Here is a 23,709-nt window from a genome sequence, read left to right on the forward strand (position 1 = left end):
CAGGTGATGGGCCCAGACCCTACCTGAGCCAGAGCGAAGGGCTCCCAGCTAAGGTGGGTAGCAGCTAGGCTGGCATTTCTCTGAGGTGCATGTTAGGGGACAGTGTTCCCTGAGCCTCTTCTGTTCTTCCATGGGCCCTGGGAGTTGGTTAGGGAATAGGGAGAGGAGCTCAACTTGTACACAGCACGTGTTGTTCTCACGGCAGGAAAAGGGCCTTCTCAGTAGACAGCACAGATCCAGAAAGTCAAGCTTGGCTTCTTCCATTTTGCATCCCCCTTTCTTCACAGCCCTCTGGCTAACAGAGTCCTATATCTGTCAGAGTCCTAGAGATGTTACCCTGATGGCAGGTTGGCAAGACTGGGGTGGGGTCGTTGAGAAGTCATTGCTTAGTCATTCTCCTGGAGCCCCTTTGGGCTGGTGATGAAGGCTGCTGCCTCACGGGCTGTTCCCTGCTTGCTTTTGCGGGGAGGCAGGAATAAGACCACCAGGAGTGGAGGAAGGCACGCACCTGTCCTCCACAAGTGCTTTGTGTCCCCTTCTGGGCTTCATCCCCTCTTCCTCCCGTCAGAGCCCTGGACTATGGGATTCAGCAAAAGCTTCAAGAAGAAGTTCTTCTACAACAAGAAAACCAAGGACTCTACTTTTGACCTCCCTGCAGACTCCATTGCCCCATTTCAGTAAGTAGCTCTCCTCCAAGCCTGCCCTCCTTAGCAGCCTCAAGTACTCCTGCAGGATGTCAGCCAGCTGTCCTGGGGCACACCCTGGTTCCTGAGACTGCTGCCTATGTAGGGGTTCCCCTGAGCACAGGCCTGAGAACACCTTTGTGGGGATGGCAGCCCCCTGCAGGTGTGGCTGGGCCTGGGTAGAGCTGGTGAGGGAAGCATGATGCCTGGACCTGCTGTGATGGTTACGGGCCTGGCTGTGAAGGCCCATCTGGGCAGCGTATCCACCCCATGGAGCAGCCACGTTTCGGTGACATTCCAACACTGGCCTGATGGTGGGAACATGCTGAGGGCCCACAGCCCTGCCCCTTGGCACTCAGGGTCCCAGCTGTCCCTCTTTAGGACCCGGTATCCATTAGACTGTTGGTCATAGGCTTCCCCAGCAGCCCTAATGTGCCTGTAATTAGCCACTGACATTTTCTGTCACCACACTACTAATACTGTTCTGTTAGAGAAGCACAGACAGATAAGCCAGGAATATCAGTCATTGTAGGAATCCAGTTGGATGCAATTAGCAGCAACAGCTGTTTGTTGGGAAAAGTTGGTTCTGGGAGGCAGGGCAGAGCTAGGGCCTACTGGGTACCTTTTGCCTGCCAGGGGGAAGACCCTCAACTAAAGTCATTGACAGATCCCTGCGCCTGACACCCTTAAGAACACTTGACTCTGTGCCATCTGGGTGCAGTCCCCTAACCTCTTTCCCCTCCCTCTCCTCTCAGCATCTGCTACTATGGCCGGCTCTTCTGGGAGTGGGGGGATGGCATTCGTGTGCATGACTCCCAGAAGCCCCAGGACCAGGACAAGCTGTCCAAGGAGGATGTCCTCTCCTTCATCCAGATGCACAGGGCCTAAGAGCCTCAGGATGCGCCACCCCTGCAGAATGCCCTGTCATTCCTGAGACGGGGCCACCTGGGGCCCATAGTGCTGGCTTCTTCCCCCTCTTGAAAAGGGACTGGGGAGCACTGCACCTGGCATGAGGAGTGGGTGGCCTCCTCCCCATCCCCCTGAAGAGCTCAGGCAGGGCCCTGCAGAGAACACTCCCACGTTCCTTCTGGGACACCTGCCTGGGAACTTTCCCCTGCCAGGACTCAGCCTGAAGGAAGCTGCTCCTGAGGCAGGTATGAGGTCAGTGCCTAGGGCACGTGGGGCCGATGGAGGACATGTCAGAGTGGCAGAGCTGTGGGCTCTGCTGTTCTCTCCTGCATCCTGTAGACTCACTTTTCTGAGTTCCACGCACTGCCCTGAGGGTAGCCATGCCCTTGCTTTGCCCAACTTTTTATTGGGCCATCCCTGAGGGGGTGGAGACTTGCTGTCGTGAGCTGGCCAGGAGAACCTGCTATAAAAAATCACGGTTTTGTTTCTTTGAACTTACTGTTTGGATGCCAAGTTGGAGACGATTTTCTTGTCTCCTTCCCCCATTCATCCTGGCCTTCCCTGAAGTTCTTCCTAGCTCAGAGGTCTGACAGTCCAGCAGGGTGGGAAGGAGGGAGTGTGGGCCATCCGTCCCTGATACCACATTGAGATCCTGGGAGCCCTCTCTTTCGTACTGAGTATGGAGTTGTAGAGCCATCCTAGGTCCCATCCCCTCTTGGTCTAAACATTGGGCAGCGCTAGATGGCAGGAAGCAGCCTTGAAGACCCGTCTTTCTCTCCCCCACAGCAGCAGTGGCCCCACCAGTAACCAAGGGTACCTCCAGGGGTTTGGGTAGCGCTGCCCTCTGGCAGTCATGCACCACTGTCTGCCATAGCTGCTCTAGGGTCTTGACAGAATTCTGAGCTGGAAGTGCAGCTCCCTTGCTACCCTTTCCCTTCCTTTTTCTTCCCTAATAGGAGGTACAATCTGCTTTTGTTTGTCATTATGTGGTCACTCCCATTTCCTTTATCTTGTCCGACAACGCAGAGAGGAGGGGGAGCTGGGCCGTAGCTTGGGGTGGGGGAGGGCACCTGTGGTTGTTTTTAATGGGAAGTACCTCTCAGAGATGTTCATGCAGGCTCCCTAGGGCCCCATCCCAGTGCCAGGCTGGTTTCCATGGAGATAGGGCACTGAGGCTCCCGTGAGGTTGGAATCGACTTCACCATGGGGGTCCTTCAGCCAGCATCCAGCTCCCCACCCCCAGGCTGGCAGCAGCACAGCTGAGATGCTGTATTTCCACCCAATTCTGGGTATATCAGTGTGTCTTGCAGAATCTTGGATCATTAAAGATAAACATATTTTTAATGCCTGTGTGGCTCTGTGTTGGGGCTGCTGCTGTTTGTCCTCAGTGCTTTGTGGTCTGAGACTGGCTTGGATGAAACAGCTTGGGTCAGAAGTGAAGGGGACGCAGCGCTACTCAAAGCAGAGGAGAGAAAAGAGGGTTTGTTTAATCGGAGCCTGTCCAAGCTCTTGGGCCCCTGCAGGGCTCCCAGGGCTGCTGCTTGCTGCTCAAGAGGGGGCCCAAAGAAGAGTTGGGGGAAATTATGCAGCTCCTGTTAGAAGCAGGGACTGCAGATGAATGAACCCACAGCCCCGGGAGGGCAGAGAGGCACCTTCCCCCCTTACATAAATCACACATCTCACTCCGTGGTGGCACTGTGACAATCCAAGATCAGTCTGTGTGACTAAAATAACAGAGGTGTCAGACCAATTAGTGTCACTAGACTTGGGGGAAAGAGGGAGGGAGAGATGGTTTCACTGACCGTAGCCTGCCTTCCCTCCAAGGAGAGCTGGTTCTGCCTGCAGGGGGCTGTGCCTGGGGGCGGGGGATGCAGATGCTGCAGGCACCTCCCTCTCTGTTCCCAGCTGATTTATCTACCAGTTAGTCATCGCCCTGGTGCTGGTTCCTCCCAAAGTCCTCCTTCACTTTGCTGGACTTCCTCACTTTAGCCCCAAGAGTCCTTCGTGGATGACCTTAGCTCCCTGGGCAACTCCGTCCCTTGTTTTTCCTACTTAATTGGTTTCATCTCAGCCATCCATGCCCTTCCTCTGTTCTGCCTTGCTGCAGCCTCCTACCTGCTCCCCTCCTTATTCCTAAGCTAGGAGTTAGAGTTGGGGGGTGGAAGGGTAAGGGGGATGTCTGAGTTTGCTGCTCCTGCCACAGCTCCTCCTCTGATCAGCCCCACCCCTCCTTCTCACTACAAACCCTACCTGATTTACTAGCCACTGTCACCGTAAGTCTGTCTGGTCATTACCATGACTCTTGCTGCCCGCTCGCAGCCTCTCCAGCCTTGCCTGCCTGTCGAAGATGGATTAACTCCGCACTCCCCCAGGATTGCCACATGACCACTTCAAGTCCCCAAGCCGCCCTTCACTGCACAGACTGCACTTTTTCTGCCATAATTACAAGCAGTGGCACTGACTGGATGGCATGACAGTATGTGGTGGGGGGATGGACAGGTGGCACAATGTCTGCTGCTCAGCCCCAGCAGTGCCCGAGCCCTGGAAGTAACTCCCACTATTTGGCTTGGGAAGTGCTTCCCACTGTCTCCTTACTTCCCACTCGAGCTAGGGGCCTTCTCCTCTATTCTGAATTGTAAGCCAGAGCTTTCCCTTGAACATCTCTTCTTCCTTGATTCCTGAGTGCCGCCCCTGCTGCTGCCCCTTCCTGCCCCCGGCCCCCACCCTCCGCTAGTCAGACCATGACATGTACTCAGCAGATAGGAATAGCTTTGTGTTCTTTATTGCTTCTCCCTTGGGCTAAGGGAGGAGCCAGCACCATGTCCTTCTGGAGACCTGGAACCCCCCAGCAGGCCAGGGAGGCAAGGCCTGGGCCGCCAGGAAGCCATGCTTGAACACTAGGTTGGGAGGGGAACACCCCAGCACCTTGGTCCTATTGAGGCTTGAAGTGCCTGCTTGGTCCTGATCAAGGGGCCAAGTGGAAGCCTGTGCTGGTTGTGGGGAAGTGCCAGGCTCACATAGTCCAGTAGGCATAGACGAGGGTCAGGAGGATGAAGATGGCCACAGAGAGCAGCATGTTCTTCCGGTTCTCTTGCCGAAGAAACTTCAGTTCCTTCTCTGGGAGGAAAGAGGGTGATAGGGATGGGACAGGCAGTTTAGGCCCACCTGTTGTTCTGCTCTGCCTCTCCAATGAGTGGGTACACACTGCTGAGGGCAGAGACGCACCCAGCCACCTCCTTACCCATAAAAATGACCCTGCCCTTCTTAATCTGCCCAAATCCTGACACCCTTTTGGCTACAGACCCAGCCTAATAAAGTCCCAATGCCCAGTGCTGCTCAACTATTGCTCCTTAAATGTGGTTGAGGTCGAGGATGAGGTGGGTGAGGAGTCACCAAAAATGCCACACCTGAAAGCCCGGCTAGGAGGTGGTGTGACATCGCCAGGTGAGTCCGCTAGCCTGTCATGGGGTTGGCTGTGTGGTGCTCAGCCTTCCAGGTATCTCCTCCACCTCAGAAACTGAGGGTGCCTGGGGCCTCCTTGGGCCCGACAGTGGAGGAGGTGCCAGGTGGGCCACGTGTTTCCTGAGTCCCTGCCCTCTGCCGGGTGCCTGGTGCAGCAGAATCTAGGGATGCTAAGATGCAGTTTGTGTCCGTGAGGCAGCTGGTCTTGACTCTAGAGGAAATCAGTCCTGCTGCTCTATGGCCACACTTGTATCTAAGTATCCCCTCCAGGTGACACACAAGTAGAGGGTACTCTGTGAGGGCTAAATTGAGTGGTGGTGTGGTTTTGTGTGAAAACCGCTAAACTTGAAGGGAAACGGATGTCCCATCCCTGTCTGTGCTGGGCAGCGGAAGGAGACACCTGCAGAGCTATTCTGGGCAGGCCAGACTGAGTCCAGGGCCCAGGCTGCCCCGGCCCAGACATGCTGAACTCCAGGCAGGGCCAGTAGGTGTGTACTGTGCCTACGGCATTCTTCAGACCAGCGCTTCCGGGGGGCTCCCTGCCATTAGCGCCTTCCTGGGGCTGATTCTTGGCCAGGCCTGGTCCCCCAGGGGAGAACAGAACAGACAAGTCTGAGGAGCACCTGTAGACCGTGGTCCTCCCCAGCCTTCAGCAGGGAGCCCACCAGCCTGCCAGCCGCCCTCTAGTGCCCCGCCGGGCCTGGCCTCTACCTGCCTCTGCCCCCAGCGCCCAGAAGGTGGCGGCATCGCTCCACCCACAGGAGCCCTTGCCGTACCCAAGTGGGAAGTTCCGCATCCTTTACCCCTCACTTCCACTGCACGGTTTTCCTGGGAGGGTGTGGTGGGGTGGGCTGGGCTGGGGGGAGAGCAGACTTCCGATGTCTGGGTGAATGAGTGTCTTCTAGACCTGGCCACAGCCACATCCCTTCATCCCAAAGAGCAGACAGACCCACAGGCCGTCTCATCCTCCCTTAGAACAAAGCAACAAACCCGCTCTCCCACAGGCTGCTGGGCCTAGCAGGGGTGTCTGCAGCCTCTGGGGGCGGGCTCCCTCCCAAAGAACCCCCTTGCTCCCTGCTGCCTTGTCAGGCCCCTTGGGCTTCTGACCCTTCCTGGCTCTGGGGACTGGAGGCTGGGGCTGGTAACTGAAAGGAACTTTCTTACCGTAGTTGGAGGCTTTGCTCATTAGGCTGTTTTTCTCCTTCTCCAGGGACCTCCTGTGAGGGGGAAGGAGTTTCATGGCCCAAATCCTTTTCCTCTTCCCCACTTGAGGGGCAGCTGGCATGCCAGGTTGGCAGGGCTTGGGTCTTGTTCGGGGGAGGAGGGTACATTGAAGCTAAGATGTCGGATCTAAACCCTCTGCCTCAGGTCTACTTTGGGGGACCCAGGATAGATACAAGGGGTGGGGGCCTGATGGGGAAGGGTGGGGTAGCTGGGCAGGAGCATTACCTGGCCTCTGGGCTCAGCTCCTGGCTGTGGAGCCTGGAGTTCACGGCCTCCAGGTCTTTCCGACACTGGGACAGCTTCTCCTCTAGTCCATCGATCTGAAACAAAGGCCACAGAGAGGTGGGCTGCTGAGGCTTCTAGCTCTCAAAACACTGGGACCGGGAAGCAGGGCCTCCGGGAGTCTTCTTGGACAGGTGTTGCCTCCATTCGTTTTGGCAGGGCAGGGCACCCAGGCCTATCTTCCCTGGAGTATCTTTGTTTTGCTGTCCTCTGCCTCCACGTGGTTCAGCTCTGAGCTGCATAGGACAGTGGCCTGAGCCACGCTGGAAATAGCAGTGGGTGTTGCCCAGGGTCTCACAGCTGGCCCAGCCCTCTGGGCCAAGCACAGGTTTGGGGCGGAGAGAAGCAGCCCCTTGATCTGTTGTCTCCCCAGCATGATGCCCCAGTTGGGCCCACAACAGGAGCAACCAGAACCCTGAACACGGCACGCACCTTCCCCACAGGTGTATCCTAGAGTGGCGGAGACGCTGTGAAGAAACTCTGGCTTCCAGACACTCCACACATGTGGGGCCAGGTGATTAGACATCTAGGGGCAACGCAAAGGTGTTTTTCTCATTGACATATTTCATCTTAATAACTTAGTAGTTCAAGTTGTAAAAATAAACATTTTTCTGTGAGAATCAAGAAAAATCACTGAGAAAAATCCTCAAAAACACCTTTCTTCCTTTCTGACTTGGTTCCTAAGCAACAACTTTACCTACCATCAAGGTAGCAAAATAGTTAAGGTATCTGTTTTTTCCATTTGTTTGATTAGAGTTTCAGAGAAGTGTTCTTGGGGAAATATTTGAGTTGTGGAGAAATGTTTAATAACATACTGGACTGGGTTGTCCAAACCTGGGTCCTGGCACCATGCATTTGGCATTGAAAGTCCATCTTCCTGTGTCTGACTCAGTCTCCAGGTGTTTAGCTGGCCATCTCTCTGGCTGGCGCAAGCCTGGGTGTCAGTGGGTAGAAGGGTTCGGGGGGCTCTGTGACCCTCCCAGCAGCTGACTGAATAGTGCCTCGGAGCCCCATAATGCTCCATTTCCCATCTCTGACTTCACTCATTCTCGTCACCTCCCTAGGAGACATGGCAAATAAGACCTCTATTTCATGAATGGAAGAATGGGGGTCCCCCAAATGGAATGACTTTCTGAGGAGTCAGGGTGGGACACTCCTCTCCTTATCAGTCTCAGCCATTTCTCTGCCCCATTCGCTTCTGGAGTTAGCCCCTGCAGGGTTAGTAATAAATGACTGCAGGTAAGATCCCTGCCTCCCAGGATGGCTGGTCAGAGGGTGGCAGGCATTCTGGGGCTGGGTGTCAGGGGAGTCACATTCCAAGTCTCTGGACCTTCTGCCTCTCTCTCTGGAGAACACCCATCTCAGCCACTTCCATGTCAGCCACTTTTCCTTCTTCCTGAGGAAGGCCTGGCAATGACACACCATCCACCCCTGCCCTGCAGCCCCACCACTGCCACCCCCAGCCCCATAAGCAGGGCCCTGTGAGAGGGAGCAACCGCAGAGCCTTGAGTTAATTGCCTGGTTAATTGTGTCATTTATCTGCTAATGGGCACCCAAAAGGAGGGCAGTCCTGGGAAACAGACCCAGCCAGGAGATGGGGCTGTCCCTGGGGAGGCCAAAGGCCTACCTGGAACCTGCGCAGCAGGGAAATGAACACTGGGAAGCCAGGCTCAGGGAAGAGTGGCAGCCCCATGCCAGTGCCTCAGGCCACCATGCGGCCTCCCCTTTACAGCACACCCCCAGCACACAGCCCAGCCCCACAGTACCCTGAGACTCAGTTTCCTATGGTGTGGAAACCACAATCAGGGAACCAGATTCCACTCGAGCACAAATAAAGCTTAATTCTTGATGCCCTACCTCCTCCACCAGGCTTCCCTGCTGCCCTTGGCTGTGGCAGGGGAGGGGGTGCATTCCACCCTCCTCCTCCTGGCAAATTAACCAGTCCTTCCTTCATGAGGCTGAGTGTATTCTTTGTTGCCCTCCTGTTTGTGTCCAAACCCTATCTTCCCAAACTCTAGGGGTCTCTAGATGGTGCCAACTGGCAGCCCGTAGGTCAGGTCTAGCCCACAGATTGGCCCATTCCACTTATGTATGTGACCTGCCTGGTCCTGGCAGAGGCCTGAGTCTAAAGCTTCTGTCCTAGAAGGAACAGTGACCATCTGTCTCCTCTTTGTGCCCACCACAAGGCCTAGCCTGCTGCAGTCTTTGTATTTTTAGCCACAATGAGTGGAGTTGAGCTTGGGTGGAACTGAGGGGCTAGGACAGACGGTTTAGGTCTCATGTAGCAAGAGTCTGAAACCCTCCCTCCTCATGTCCACAGAAGCTAGAAAAAACTAGGAGAAGGAGAAACAACTAGACATGCACATAAATTATGCGCTTTGCAGATTGCCCAGTGCAAGTCTTAGTCCTAGGTGAGATTTCTCCTTAGAGCCTTTGAGCCAGGCCTTGGTTTGCATGTCATTCCGGGGAGGGAGCAGGTTGGGGACTTCCATCCCTCATCACCTCTGGAAGGCTACCAAGTGCCCAAACAAGTGGTAATTGCCCCCAGAGCAAGGCCAGGAACTCATGCTAAGCAAAATCTTAAAATTGAGGTTGGCAAACCACAAGTGGCCAAGCCAATCTGCTATCATGCTCTGGGCAGAGCCTGCAGAGCTGGCAGTCGGGGGCCTTTATCTGAACAAGCCCAATTTATCTGCAGTTCCACTGAATATTCCACTTTCATTTGCCACTTTTTAATGAGGCTTAAACGGTCGAACACAAATCAAGGTTTTAGGGACTCAAGTTCTAACCTCCCTCTATGAATATTTATGTCCTGCTGACAGCTCTCTCTGATTCCCTTCTAAATAGCAAGTTCCCCTTCTTTATAACCCAGCTGCTTGATGTGGGCTGAGTGAGGGGAGGCTAAAACTGTCAAGAGGCTCTTCAGAGGCCACAAACCCATCCTCAGAAGGTGACCCTGCTGGGTCCCCAGCACTGGGCCTGGTTCGGGAAGCTGACAAACACCCTGCAGCATTTGCGAAGCAGGAGCCAGCTGTCAACATGGGTGGAGAGACTCCGGGGGACCTGGCTACAGAGGCAGGGAGGGAAGGTAAGTCCAGATGCCTCTTTTAGTTGTGGCTAGGGTCAGGAGTGGTGGCTACAGAGCAGAGCTGACACAGCAGGATGGGCCTGAAAGGTGGGAGAGGACCCAGAAAGGGGGTCTTAAAGGAAGTCCTGACTTGGATTTTCAGCCAACTCTCAACTGCATGCACACGATTATGTACTTTGCAGACGACCTGAGGCAAATATGCAGTCTTTGGTTAGCTCTCTCCCTGCCACCACCAGGCTGAAGGCAACAGAGGACAAGACAGCCAGGACCAGGAGAGAAGACGTGGGGATTAGGACCAGATAAGGAGACAAATGTTGAGAAGATTCTAGAAGTGCCAGAACTGGGCAAGCAGTTGGGAGTTCAAGTACCCAGAAGCCTGGAATGGTAGTTCCGGGTGAGCGAGTGGTAAGGAGCATGGGCTATGATCAGTGCCCTTGGCTCTGTCACACTTGTGGTACGACCGGGCGAGTCCCTTAATTCCGTGCTCAGTTGACTCGTGTAAAACAAAGATAACCACGTTTCGTATTTCAAAGAGTTATGTGAGGATGACATGGAGCCATACAGGTAAGATGCCCAGAACATGCTTTACACGGTCAGAGTTCAGTAAGTGTTTGCCATCTTTATTACCAGAGAGTGGTTTGCACTGGATCTTTGGAGAAAAAAAGAAAACCTAATTAGTCCATGGCAAGAGTAAGAGAAGGTGATAGAAGCAGAGGTGTGGCTGGGCACAGTGGCTCATGCCTGTAATCCCAGCACTTTGGGAAGCCAAGGTGGGCGGATCATGAGGTCAGATCGAGACCATCCTGGCCAGCATGGTGAAACTCTGTCTCTACTAAAAATACAAAAATTAGCCAGGCATGGTGGTGCATGCCTGTAGTCCCAGCAACTTGGGAGGCTGAGGCAGAAGAATTGCTTGAACCCAGGAGGTGGAGGCTTGCAGTGAGCTAAGATCACACCACTGCACTCCAGCCTGGGTGACAGAGCAAGACTCTGTCTCAAAACAAAACAAAAACAACAGCAGGGGTATGAGGTGGAGAGGAATCTCCATGGGTTGCTGACTGGCAGCGCAGGGAGGAGGGCCCCTCTAGCTTGGATGTGGCCATTCCCAGTCCATGAAAGGGTTCAGCAGGGAGGGCCCCCAGGGTAGATGTCAGAACAGCAACAGGCCACAAGCCACCTCGCTTCACTTGCTCTAAACGTGGCATGGTGGGAACCTTGCGATCCTGCCCGGGGAAAAAGCTAGGGTGGGCCTCTGGAGCCAGGGCCAGGTTGCAGACATGGTGCCTGGTAGAATCCTAGCGTGAGAGGCCTGGAGCCATGTCCAAGGTGGAACAGCCTCGGGGCAGTCTGGGCATCAGTGGGCATCTGAGAAAATGTGGAACAGCAGGTGAGGCCCAGCAGCCACAGCCAGGGCTTACCCACACCATGGTTCTAGGCAGCCTGAAGAGGCCCCATGGAAGGGATCCAACCAAGCTCAATAGGAAGGGAAAGTTATATTCTGAAGGCCATGGGGGCTCCCAGGACTCCTGCCCGACAGGCTGCATAGTAGGGCCACCTGGCAGGAAGAGGCATGGCTGGCTCAGGTGCCAGGACTTGCTTGGAGCTATCAGGGGGCAGCATTTCTGGCTGTGACTGTGACCAGCAAAGTGGAGACAGCCAAGACAGAGACCTAGACGGCACTCAGGCACAGTGTGGGGGCAGAGAGCAGGTGCCCCCTGCTGTACAATAACATTAAGAAGCACCCATGCATTATATTTATACTCAGAAAACCAAGGTCAATTTTTACACAGGGGAAAAGAGCACTGTGTCCCAGTCACTGAGATGAGTCAGCAGGGGGCGCAGGGCTGTGATCTGCAGGGGCTCAGGGGACCCCAGGAGGTAAGAGAGGCGGTGGTATGAACCCACTGTAAGCCAGCACACTGTGCTTCCTGGCATCTGGCCCAGCCTGAGCCCTTGGAGGTGCTGTGTGAAGACCTGTGTGAAGCCCTGTGCAAGTGGTCCAGGGGGCCAAGGAACAGGTTGACGAATGTGAAGGGTGTCCTGGGAGAAAGTCTGTTCTTCACCCAGAGACCAGCAGTGGCTAAAAACTGCCTGGGGTGATGGCGGAGGGGGGCGGTCTGCCTAGGCAAGGGAGACACAAAGCACGAAGAGGGGAGGAGGAAGGAAAAAGAGGCATATGAGGCAGGGAATGGAGGAGGAGCCTCCCTCAGGTAGAAAGGTGGGAAGCTCCCCAGGGGAAGCCTTGGGGACTGGGACCCAGCAAGTGTCTTCTTTAAACAGAAAAGCCCCGTAGTGATGCTGCCTAAGTCAGTATGAGAACTGCTGCTTCTCAGTATCAGAGCCTGGGGCAGGGAATTGAGGCCTGCTGGGTGGAGGAGTGAGCTCAGCGAGGAGACCCATGAGACCAAAGGCCCTCCACAGAGGGGGTGCTCTGTGCAGAAGAATGAGAAGATCTAAAGTCAGCCCGGCAGTCAAGGCCGCAGAGGCTATGTTGTAGGCCTGAGGGGTGCTGGGGACAAGACCCTAGCCAAGTAGGGCCGTCAGTCCTGCTGGCAAGTGCCAAGAGCAGAAATGGCTTCTTCATGCCCAGTAGCAGGGGGAGGGACTCTTCCTGCAAGCACCTGGGCCTGGAGTTCAGCAGCCCCCAGGCAGAAAAGCAAACTCCCCTCTGCTGCCTGACTTGGGGAATATCACCTTATTCTGGGAGCTTTAAGGAAGTCTCCCTGGGGTCCTATATGCCGTAAAACTACTGTGTTAAGAGAAACTGTAAGATTCATCTGAAATCCCCGTGAGGCATCTTTTCAGGAGTGTAGGCCCTCTCAGAATCAGAGCCCCACAGAGGCCTCACTGGGGGCAGGGAACTTCCTGCCAGCTCATGCACAGGTAACCGCCCAGCATCTGGCCAGGTCAGCTAAGGGGTGCCAGCTCCAGGGCTGGCTGCTGTTGGGGGCCTCATATGCAGCTTTTCTTCTGCCAATAAGCATGAGACAGTTGGAGCCACAGGCTACCGTTCACTCCATTCTCCTACTGAATGGTGCTCCCACAGAGCATCTAGATGGCCGGGGAGGTGGCTCTCTGCCCACTCCCTAATGAGCCACTGTCTAGGGCCAGACCTTTTTCTGGGAAAGGGCAGAAGGCACCCCCAGGGCCTGGCGCTGGGCCACACAGGCCACTCTGCTTTCTGGTTTAGGAAGTTGTTTGCTGTCTCTCCGGCCTTACTCTTATGAGCTTCTGGCCAGCGAGTGACAGGTTTGCCATAGGGTCAGGCAGTGGCATGGGGCATACCTTGCACCTGGCTGGCCAGGTCCTTACTGGGCACTGAGACCTTCCAACAAAGAGCGTGGTGCCAGGGTAGCTGAGCCAAGCTCAAGTCACGGAGTCTCCAGTGTCTGCGTGACAGCATGAGTGTAAGCAGCCTCTGGAAACCAAAAGTCCAGACAAAATGGAACCACAACAGTGACAGCAGCAGCAACACTTCTGTAGTCTGTGCTGTGTGCCAGGCACTGACCTACACGCTTTACACTGATTAACTCACGTAATGCTTGCAAGAACCCTGTGAGGTGGGCGGTATTAGCATCCACATTTGACAGATGGAGGGAACTCAGACATGGGTAACTGTCCAGGGTCACACAGGTATTAAGTCTGGGAGCTGGGCAGCCAGGTCTGTGCCCTTAACCACCATGCCACATGGAGAAGGCAGCGCTCACCAGCTCTGAGGGACCCCTAGCTCCTGGACACAACCTCCACACCTTACCCCCCCGGAGCTGGGCAGATTGTGGGCAGCTTCCTGTGTCTGCAACCACTGTGCAAGGGCCCATCTGCATCTTACAGAGGTGCAAGCTCCCGTGCAGAGGTCTTCAGCACCTTGCCCAAGGTTGTGTAACTGGGAAGGGGCAGAATTGAAGCCTGAATCTGGGTTTTTCTGCTTCAGGGCTTATGCTCTTTCCACCACTTCAAGCTCTTTCTCCAAAATCCCTCATGAAACCATTCATGACAAAGAAGGGTTCTGCAGAACAGTCATTCCACATCCCAGCTGAAGCCCATCTAAGCTCACTGATCTGGCTTCAGCAGATTCTCTACTCGGAATAATCTTGTACGAGGCTGTGCTCAGTTTCTGTCTACATAACAGATACTCTCTGTGAGGGAAAGCCCTGACTGAAATGTGTTTGCTGAGACAGAGGAGACAGGAGCCCAGCGTCTGCCCTTACACTGAGCCAACTCAGTAAGCTTCACAAACATCCCAGGCATCCTGCCGCAGATCACCTAGACTGTCAGAGCACCCTCCAAGATTCACTCAAAACAGATCCAGTTTGGAGAAGGAAAAAGGTGGGCTACTTGGGCCTGAGAAACCCTTCTCTCCCCAGCAGTACTGAAGCCTTCCCTTTCACTTGCTAATTCACAGCCAGGAGAGTGGTGTCAGCTGTTTCATCTCCAGCCCCAGCAGCCTGGGAACTGGATTTTTGAAAATCCACTCATTTTCACACGTCAGGAGACCCCAGGACATTTATTATAATGGGTAAAGCAGCCAAGTGCCTGCCCAGATGGTCTCTGGCAAGAGTGCAGGGGCTTTCCATCTGGGGCCTTCAGGCTCCACAGCAAGTCACACGGGGGTCTTGGGCCTCAATTTTCCAGGTGACCAGCCTCAAACCCCAAAGGGCCCATTATCCCCACATCGTTTAAGGGATGTTTTTCTGTGGAGGCAGCTCACAGAGCTCTGTGGGGGCAGAAAACAAACCTCCGCCCATGGCTCCCCACATCAACAGGCCCTGTGAGGATTTCTCTCGCAGAGTGTGCAGCTGAAGACGGCTGACCTTCCCAGTTTTTAATCAATGAACAATTTTCAGGAAGAGCAGGGAGAGCCTAGGGGCTTGTCACTTGCCTGGACACGCACCCCCATGCCAGGTCGGAAAGAGGGAGCCGCTGCAGCCCACGCGAGTCCCGACGCCTTCCCGTGCGGAGACGGAGGCCGAGCCAGCCCTACAAGTAACGCCCGAGTCAGTCCGCGCCCGAAGACCCCTGCTGTCCCTGGGCTGGAGGGTGGTGTGGGGTTTGTTTTCTCTTCTTTCCCCCTGATATCTATTTTTTGATAAATTAGCAAAAGCTTCTTCATCGCTGAAAGGCTCAAAGCACTTTTCAAGAACTGGCATCCACCCCGAGCCTTATGAATTCATTAATTAAGATGCTGGCAGACAGCCACTCCACACACGCCGCCATCCAGCCGCGCTAGGTAATGAGGTTTTAGTCTCCTGACCCCCGTCAAGTGGCGCAGAGCCAGACGCAGGCTGCCGCGAGAAATCACCTGCCCAATGGCGACCTGTCGCTCCCGCCTGGCAGCAGGTGAGGCTCCTTTAATGGTCAGCAGCCCCTGAACAGTCCTCTGCGTGCTGCGAGCCTTTCTCCCAGCCCCTGGCTTGGGGCTCTGGGCTCCCAGCAAGGTGGCGTCTAACCACCTGCTCTACTGTGGCCTCCTCACCTCTGACCACCCAGTCACTCGGCTGGGCCCAGATGTCAGGGTGGAAGGTTCAATGCTTCCTCCTGCCACTCGAGCCACTTCAGCAAATATTTATTGATAGTCCACTCACCTGCTCCTAGCCCTTGTCTCAGGAAACTGGGAGGTTCCCCTGAGCCCTGTATACAGCCTGCTCCAGAGCACTGCTCCACACTTGGTGCTTCTGCCCGCCCTGCCCCACCGAGGCTACTGCAGTGGCTGGCACCATATAAATAACCACAAGTGTCAAGCCTTCCGGTGCTCTTCCTGGCCTAGGCCATTCTCTCCCCTCAGCCTACCACTTCTCCCACATGGTCAGTGATCCTGCCCTATTTTTTTTTTTTTTTTGAGACGGAGTTTCGCTCTTGTTGCCCAGGCTAGAGTGCAATGGCGTGATCTCGGCTCACTGCAACCTCCATCTCCCAGGTTCAAGCGATTCGCCTGCCTCAGCCTCCCGAGTAGCCGGGATTACAGGCATGTGCCCCCATGCCCGGCTAATTTTGTATTTTTAGTAGAGACAGGGTTTCTCTATGTTGGTCAGGTTGGTCTCAAACTCCCGACCTTAGGTGATCTGCCCGCCTCGGCCTCCCAAAGTGCTGGGATTACAGGCGTGAGCCACTGCGCCCGGCCGATCCTGCCCTCTTCTTCTGGTAAGGATTCCAGTGAATTTTCAATGACTCGCATTAGCTTTTATTCCTTACAGCAGATACTGTCAACTGGCCAACACAACACCAACTCCCCACCCCAGCTCCTTTGCCCACCTCTACTCCAGAAGGTGGAAAACCTCAGCAGATGCTCTCCCAGCCTCACTGCAGCTAGGCTTACTCATGACCCAGTTCTGGTCAATGAGACGTTCCAGAAGTCAGCTAGGAGATTCCTGGGGAAGCTTATGCTTTCTTGATAAAAGGGACAGTGTTGTTCCTTCCTCCTCCTTCCTGACTTAAAGTTGAATATTATGACTGGAGCTGTGGCTGCTATCTTATGACCACGAGGAAACAGCTAAGATAATGCAGAAATATCAACCCTGACATAGGTGAGCTTTTGAACCAATGCCAGTAGCCACCTTTCTACAAATTTCTTTTTTTTTTTTTTTTTTGAGATGGGGTCTCTGTCGCCCAGGCTGGAGTGCAGTGGCACGATCTCAGCTCACTGCAACCTCCACCTCCTGGGTTCAAGCTCCTTCCTCAGCCTCCTGAATAGCTGGGATTACAGGTGTGTACCACCACTCCCAGCTAATTTTTGTATTTTTAGTAGAGATGGTGTTTCACCATTTTGGTCAGGTTGGTCTCAGACTCCTGACCTCAAATGATCCACCCACCTCGGCCTCCCAAAGTGCTGGGATTACAGGCGTGAGCCAATGTGCCTGGCCCCTACAAATTTCTATAGGGGGAAAAGTCTACTCCCATTTGCTTAAATCATTGAGGTCAGTTTTCTTTAACTTGTAGCCAAAAGCTTTCCAAATTGATAGACTTTCTGTACTAGGGGTCAGATCCAACCAAGTTATCTGCTTTAAGATATTGGCTAAGACACCACACATCTGTTAACTCAAGACCAAACATCTAAAGACACCAGTTTGAACAGCCCAGCTACAAAAGAAAAGTGCTATGACCAAGGAACAGCTCATTACTATCAGAGACCTGAAAACACAAACAGGTTTCACATCAGTCAAAATTCTCCTATCAGTTTAGACTGGAATTCAACATATCCTTCCTCCCACACAACATTAAAATCAGTACTGGGTGGGTGATTTCTCATTTGAACTCTAATTTTCTTTTCTTATTAAGAATAAATTATCAGAAGCTAAAACACAGTTTTTTCCAACTCTGAGATCTCATATGGTGGCAAATGAATTGGATAAAAGGAACCACTCTGAGGGGGAGGCTAGAGGGTGCCCTGGTCATCCTAAGAGGTGACTGCTAATACAGCTGGCCTGAGCCAGCCCCACGGGTGAGTGCTGCCTGCTTGGTAATTGCTTCATTACAAGTGGAGACTGTTTGCAGGTGCTGAGATCACTCACTTGTGGGGGTTTTATTGCACTCGTCAGATTAACAAACATTTTTGATTAAATCACCACTTCATTGGCTCTGAGCACAAGACTTTTAATAAGAGGACAATATCTACTGCTACTGAGCATCAGTGCACATTCAATACTTAGACCCGCTGGGGGCAACTGAGAAGCAAGGTGGGGAGACAGCCAGCCAGATGTCAGGCTTTTGCCAAGGCACACGGTTACAGATGTCAAATCTTCTAATATCCAAGCAAAAAGTAAACTTAGGGACCAAGATAGCAAATGTAAATATCTACAGTGGTATGGAGAGGGTAAAACAATGGAATCTGCCCCAGTATAAGGCACTTGGAGAATACATGCTCCACCAAGTTTAAAAACTTAAAAATCCAGCTGGGTGTGGTGGCTCACGCCTGTAATCCCAGCACTTTGGGGGGCTAAGGCAGGCGGATCACTTGAGGTCATGAGTTCGAGACCAGCCTGGCCAATACGGTGAAACTCCATCTCTACTAAAAATACAAAACTTAGCTGGGCGTGGTGATGCACGCCTGTAGTCTCAGCTTCTCGGGAGGCTAAGGCACGAGAATTGCTTGAACCCGGGAGGCGGAGGCTGCAGTGAGCTGAGATCACGCCACTGCACTCCAGCCTGGGTGACAGAGCGAGACCCTGTCTCAAAAAAATAAATAAAAACTTAAAAATCTGTGTCAGCCAAACAGAAGACATCTGTGATCTGTATTTGGTCCATAGTCAAGGAGTTTGTAACCCCTGGTGAAATTCAAATCCTTCATGTTATAGACAAGGGAGCAAATCCCCAAGAATGAGTTTGACTTAGCCATGGTGGAAGGATGCAAAAGAAATACAAAGGCTGGAGCTACTGTGTATTGATTACCAATCCCGTGCCAGGCACGTGCTGGGCACTTAACACAATGTCTCATTTAATCTTCACAACCACACTGTGAGGTGAGGTGCCATCTGCAGTGAGATTACAGGCTGTCTGTGAAAACACACTGGTCTCTTCTTCCATAGTAAGCAAACAGTAGCTGGCTATGTGGCCTCCTGACTGGTGAACGCGTTTCCCTGGTCCCCATGCACTCAGGTGGGGTCTTAGTTCTTTCCAATGGAAAGTGGGCAGTTTGGGCCCATGACGGTGGGTGTGCTTCCTCCATTCTCCTCTTTCTCTGCCAGTGGACACATCAGTGGGGTACGCCCTGGTTCCACTGATAAGGTGACAAGATCCTGAGAGATGGTGGAGCCACAGAGGAAGGGAATCTGGCAGAACCACCACAGACCGGTACTCTAGACCAGGAGTTGGCAACTAAGCCCTGTGGCCAAATGGTCTAATGCCTGTTCTTGCAGATAAAGCTTTAGTGGAACACTGACACACCCACTTATTTACATATTGCTTCATTTACATACTCCTTAGCCTGAATACAGTTGGTTCTTGTTATTCCTGGTAGCTATGTCCTATAAAGTTGCCTCTAATATTGAATTAGCAAATACTGAACCAGGCTGGGTTCCTGCAAGCCTACGGACACGTTTTTGCCATCTTGTTTTATGTGTGATTCTGTTTAAAGTGATCTTATTCAATATATAGTTGATTCATTAACACTGGACTCACAACCAACATGAGTTATATCATGCCTGAACAGTTGATCTAAGAAACCTGTTTTCTTTTTTTTTTTTTTTTTTGATACGGAGTCTGGCTCGGTTGCCCAGGCTGGAGTGTAGTGGCCGGATCTCGGCTCACTGCAAGCTCCGCCTCCCGGGTTCACGCCATTCTCCTGCCTCAGCCTCCCGAGTAGCTGGGACTACAGGCGCCTGCCACCTCGCCCGGCTAGTTTTTTTGTATTTTTTTAGTAGAGACGGGGTTTCACCATGTTAGCCAGGTTGGTCTCGATCTTCTGACCTTATGATCCGCCCATCTCGGCCTCCCAAAGTGCTGGGATTACAGGCTTGAGCCAGCGCGCCCGGCCAAGAAACCTGTTTTCTTCTGCCACACATCACAGCCTTCTTGGACTTAGGAACACCACCAGACAGCACTTCAGCCCTATGCTTGGGGTGGGGGGTCGGGGGTCGGGGGTCGGGGGGTGGGCGGGGCACTTTAAACCACGAAATCGGGCAGTGGCTCACACCTGTAATCCCAGCACTTTGGGAGGCTGAGGTGGGCGCATCACCTAAGGTCAGGAGTTCGAGACCAGCATGGCCGACATGGCAAGACCTCGTCTTTACCAAAACTACAAAAATTAACCGGATGTGGTGGTGGGCTAATCCCAGCTACTAGGGAGGCTGCAGCAGGGGAAGGGGGGAACACCTGAACAGGAGGTGGAGGTTGCAGTGAGCCAAGAGTGCACCACTACACTCTAGCCTGGGCGAGAGCGAGATTCCGTCTCAAAAGCAAAACACAGCAAAATCACCAATAAAAAACACGAGAATGAAAAAAAACAAAAAACAAAAAACAGGGCACTAAATAGAACACAATAAGGACCCTTGTTTACAGCAGGACAGCTGAAACAAGGCAGGGCATCACCTGTTTGACTTTAGCTGAGAACATGGACCTCGAGCAACTCAAATTTTTTCCCACTGCTCTGCATTTGCCACAAAAGCACTGAGAGTACTGATTTTGGGGTTACAAATGCATTTTAGCTATTAGGGAAATTCACAAATGTGGAATCCGTGAATAATGAGGATCAACTGTAGTTGCAACTGAGACCATTTGGCTCTTTAGAAGACATGGTCTCTTCTAAAATAGTTACTGACCCTGTACAGATATCTGCTGCCCCTTGCTCTAGCCTGTTAGAAAAAAACTCACTTTCTTGTTCTTGAAACCTCTGAGTTTTGGAGTTTCTCTGTTACTGCAGCTTATTGTACCCTAATACAGGTTATAAAGTCTATGTTCTTCCCGCCACGCAGTGCCATCTCATTTCACCATTCATAAACCATCCTCTTCACATTTCCATCAACCTTTTTCCTACCAAGTATAGGCCAATATTTCTCAAGGGATGCTACTAAAACTACCTGCATCACCACGGGGTGTGCATGGCTTGTAAAAAAAAAAAAAAAAAAAAAATGCTGATTCTGGCCGGGTATGGTGGCTCATGCCTATAATCCCAGCACTTTGGGAGGCTAAGGCGGGCAGATCACTTGAGGTCAGGTGTTCAAGACCAGCCTGGCCAACATGGTGAAACCCCGTCTCTACAAAAATACAAAAATTAGCCAGGCATGGTGGCACGTGCCTGTAATCCCAGCTACTTGGGAGGCTGAGGCACAAGAATCGCTTGAACCCAGAAGGCAGAGGTTACAGTGAGCCAAGATCATGCCACTGCACTCCAGCTTGGGCAACAGAGTGAGACTCTGTCTTAAAAAAAAAAAAAAAAAAAAAAGCAGATTCCTTATTAAGAATGCACATCAAAGTCCTCCTGAATTACTCGGGGTGTGGGAAGAGTTCAACTCTCCATTTTTAACAAGCTCTGTGACTCTATGCATGCTAAAGTTTGAGAATCACTGAACTCACTAGTAAGCCTGAAGAAGACTATGACCCGGTACCTCTCCTGCAATCTCCAGGAGGATGCCCTAAGGGAAGGGAAACGGGAAGCAAGATGAATTTCCAGGAAGACCACCTGTGCTGATTCCCAGGCTCCAGTACTTCCACCATCTCAGCCTGGGTTCCACCTGAAACCTCAATTTCCTCATCTGTACAAACCTCACAGGCTTGCAGTGAGGATTAACTGATAATGCAATGAAAGTAGCACACGGTGGTTGCTCAATATGCATGTTTTCTTTCCCTTCAATATGCAGCAAATTATTTTTAAGCCATTCCGTCACATCACCAATTCCAGAATTTGTCAGACAGGCCTCTGAGCCCAAGCTAAGCCATCATATCCCCTGTGACAGGCATGTATAAATCCAGATGGCCTGAAACAACTGAAGATCCACAAAAGAAGTGAAAATAGCCTTAACTGATAACTTTCCACCATTGTGATTTATTTCTGCCCCAACCTAACTGATCAATGTACTTTGTAATCTTCCCCACCCTTAAGAAGGTTCTTTGTAATTCTCCCCGCCTTCGAGAATGTACTTTGTGAGATCCACCCCCTGCCCCCAAAACATTGCTCTTAACTCCACCGCCTATCCCAGAACCTATAGGAACTAATGATAATCCACCACACTTTGCTGACTCTTTTTTCGGACTCAGCCCGCCTGCACCCAGGTGAAATAAACAGCCATGTTGCTCACACAAAGCCTGTTTGGTGGTCTCTTCACACGGACGCATGAGACCGAAGTATCTTTTTTTTTTTTTTTTTTTGAGACGGAGTCTCGCTCTGTAGCCCAGGCTAGAGTGCAGTGGCCGGATCTCAGCTCACTGCAAGCTCCGCCTCCCGGGTTCACGCCATTCCCCGGCCTCAGCCTCCCGAGTAGCTGGGACTACAGACGCCCGCCACCTCGCCCGGCTAGTTTTTTGTATTTCTTAGTAGAGACAGGGTTTCACCGTGTTAGCCAGGATGGTCTCCATCTCCTGACCTCGTGATCCACCCGTCTCGGCCTCCCAAAGTGCTGGGATTACGGGCTTGAGCCACCGCGCCCGGCCAAGACCGAATTATCTTTACATATTCCCAAAGTAATTCTGAAGGTACAAGCTTCCACACTCTGGAGGAAAAATTTCCCCTTTTAGAGGATATTTAAACCATTAGTAATATACACCAGAATGGGCTCCCTCATCTTTGCGTCCTAGTCCTTTGGGAGTTCCCCTCATCTACAGGTCCCTATTTCTCTGGGGTCTCCCTCACCTTTGTACCCATCCCTTTTGTTCTCTGTCCCTCGCTTTGAGTTCCCTCACTTCTATGCCAGGCCGTCTTTGGGGCTCCCCTTCACTTCCATGTCTCTTCCTCTCTGGAGATGCCCTCTAGTCTGGTTCGCCCATCGGGTACCCTCTCCTGCTAACTTGCCTCCGGGAACCCCGTGGGCCTTCTCACCCCTCCCGTCCCTCTCCCCAAGCCTCGTCGCCCTCTCTTCCTCCGCTTGGCTCCTCCTCCCACCTACAGCCCAGCCCATCCCTTATCCCGCGGCCAGGAGAAGGCAACTAACGAGGTGGCCCAACCCCCACTTTTCCCCTCACCTCTAGAGCGACGCCCAGATTCTCCCGCTTCTTTTTAGTCATGTTAGTTGCCCGGATCCCCAAGTCATCACTGGACGCGCCCACCAAGTCGCTATGCGCATGCTCAAGTCTTCATGCTTCTCCCTCATTGGCCACCAAGGCAGCGGGAGGTGGGGCTGCTGGCGTCGCCATCTTGTTGAGGGGCGCGGCCGGCTTGGTGCGGACATGTTTATGAGGGGCAACCTCTAGCTTGAGGTCTCAGCCTACGTGGGTGGAGGAAGGAAAAGTCGGTACAGGGAGGCACAATGGACAGTCCGGGAGTGGACCTGCCCTTTTCTTCCCCAGTTTTAAGTCACTTTGCATCACTTAGATCCTTTTTTAACCCCATGTTCTCTTTCAGTGTGTTTTGTGTTTCAGCAAAAACCCTGTCCCTGTTTAGGCCACGCCCCTGATTCAAATTCTGTCCATCCTTCAAGGCCGGTGCAGGAGCCCTGAGCTCCTCCGCCAGTGGAATCTGATAATGACCTTCTGTTGTTATTTCTCCTTTGTGTCTTGACTTCTTTTCTTTTTGTTTTGTTTTATTGTAAGAACAGCCTACAAACATCACAGAATACATATAACTGAGAAGCAGCATCCTTTATTCTACCAACCTTATCAGTTACTCTTTGCTTCTGTTTATTCCTCCCAGGCTTGGCCTCACACACAGTATTTTATATTGTTGTAATCCTACTATACTGTACACCATAGACCTACGGCCTTTGAAATGTTTTGACTGTGATCCCATGATAAAAAGTATACTTTATACCATGGCCCAATTATCCATGAAACCAAAAGCAAAGTTTCACAGTAAGTACCTTTACCACCTGTGATGCATTCTGTTATTTTCTATTCTTGCCTATTTAATTAAAAAAACAAGGCCGGGCATGGTGGCTCAGGCCTGTAATCCTGTGTCCAGAGTTGGTTCCTTCTTGTGGGTTCTTGGTCTTGCTGACTTCACAGTGAGTGTTACAGGTCTTAAAGGTAGCACGGACCCAAAGAGTGAGCAGCAGCAAGATTTATTGTGAAGAGCCAAAGAACAAAGCTCCCACGATCATGGAAGGGGACCTGAGTGGGTTGCCACTGCTGAGTGGGAGGTGGCCAGCTTTTATTCCCTTATTTGTCCCCACTTACAGAGTGCTAATTGGTCCATTGTGCAGAGTGCTGATTGGTCCATTTTACAGAGTGTTGATTGGTGTGTTTACAATCCTTTAGACACAGAGTGCTGATTGATGTATTTTTACAGAGTGCTGATTGATGCATTTACAATCCTTTAGCTAGACACGGAGTGCTGATTGGAGTGTTTACAATCCTTCAGCTAGGCACAGAGCACTGATTGGTGCGTTTTTACAGAGTGCTGGTTGGTGCATTTACAATCCCTTAGCTAGACACAGAGTGCTGATTGGTGTATTATAATCCTTTAGCTAGACATAGCACTGA

At 52.3% G+C, this 23,709-nt stretch overlaps 2 protein-coding genes across 6 annotated transcripts in view; one reads left to right on the top strand and one right to left on the bottom strand.

Annotated features, from left to right (window-relative positions):
• Positions 1–2,936, top strand: part of CMTR1 (cap methyltransferase 1) — a 48,370-nt gene extending 45,434 nt beyond the window's left edge. The window contains exons 23-24 of the mRNA XM_025382283.1: positions 569–677; positions 1,439–2,936. Coding sequence (XP_025238068.1) covers positions 569–677; positions 1,439–1,571 — 242 coding nt within the window. The 3' untranslated portion in view covers positions 1,572–2,936. The remainder of the gene's footprint in view (positions 1–568; positions 678–1,438) is intronic.
• Positions 421–22,349, bottom strand: CCDC167 (coiled-coil domain containing 167). 5 transcript variants are annotated; one of them, XR_003118994.1, is made up of 6 exons: positions 22,255–22,320; positions 6,504–6,598; positions 6,219–6,271; positions 4,610–4,709; positions 2,689–2,905; positions 571–614 (listed from the first exon to the last, which is right to left on the bottom strand). XR_003118994.1 is itself a non-coding variant. In XM_025382286.1 (5 exons), exons 1-5 carry the CDS (start codon positions 22,294–22,296, stop codon positions 599–601), a joined length of 306 nt encoding a protein of 101 aa, XP_025238071.1. In that variant the 5' UTR covers positions 22,297–22,349; the 3' UTR covers positions 468–598. The 5 variants fall into 5 exon arrangements, 3 of the variants coding, with proteins under 3 accessions (XP_025238071.1, XP_025238072.1, XP_025238069.1); XR_003118995.1 differs by lacking the exon at positions 2,689–2,905 and having other exon boundaries at positions 421–614; positions 4,518–4,709; positions 22,255–22,347; XM_025382286.1 differs by lacking the exon at positions 2,689–2,905 and having other exon boundaries at positions 468–614; positions 22,255–22,349.
• Positions 22,350–23,709: the final 1,360 nt, after the last annotated feature.

The sequence above is a fragment of the Theropithecus gelada genome, chromosome 4 (genome assembly GCF_003255815.1).
Source record: "Theropithecus gelada isolate Dixy chromosome 4, Tgel_1.0, whole genome shotgun sequence".
Classification (NCBI taxonomy): domain Eukaryota; kingdom Metazoa; phylum Chordata; class Mammalia; order Primates; family Cercopithecidae; genus Theropithecus; species Theropithecus gelada.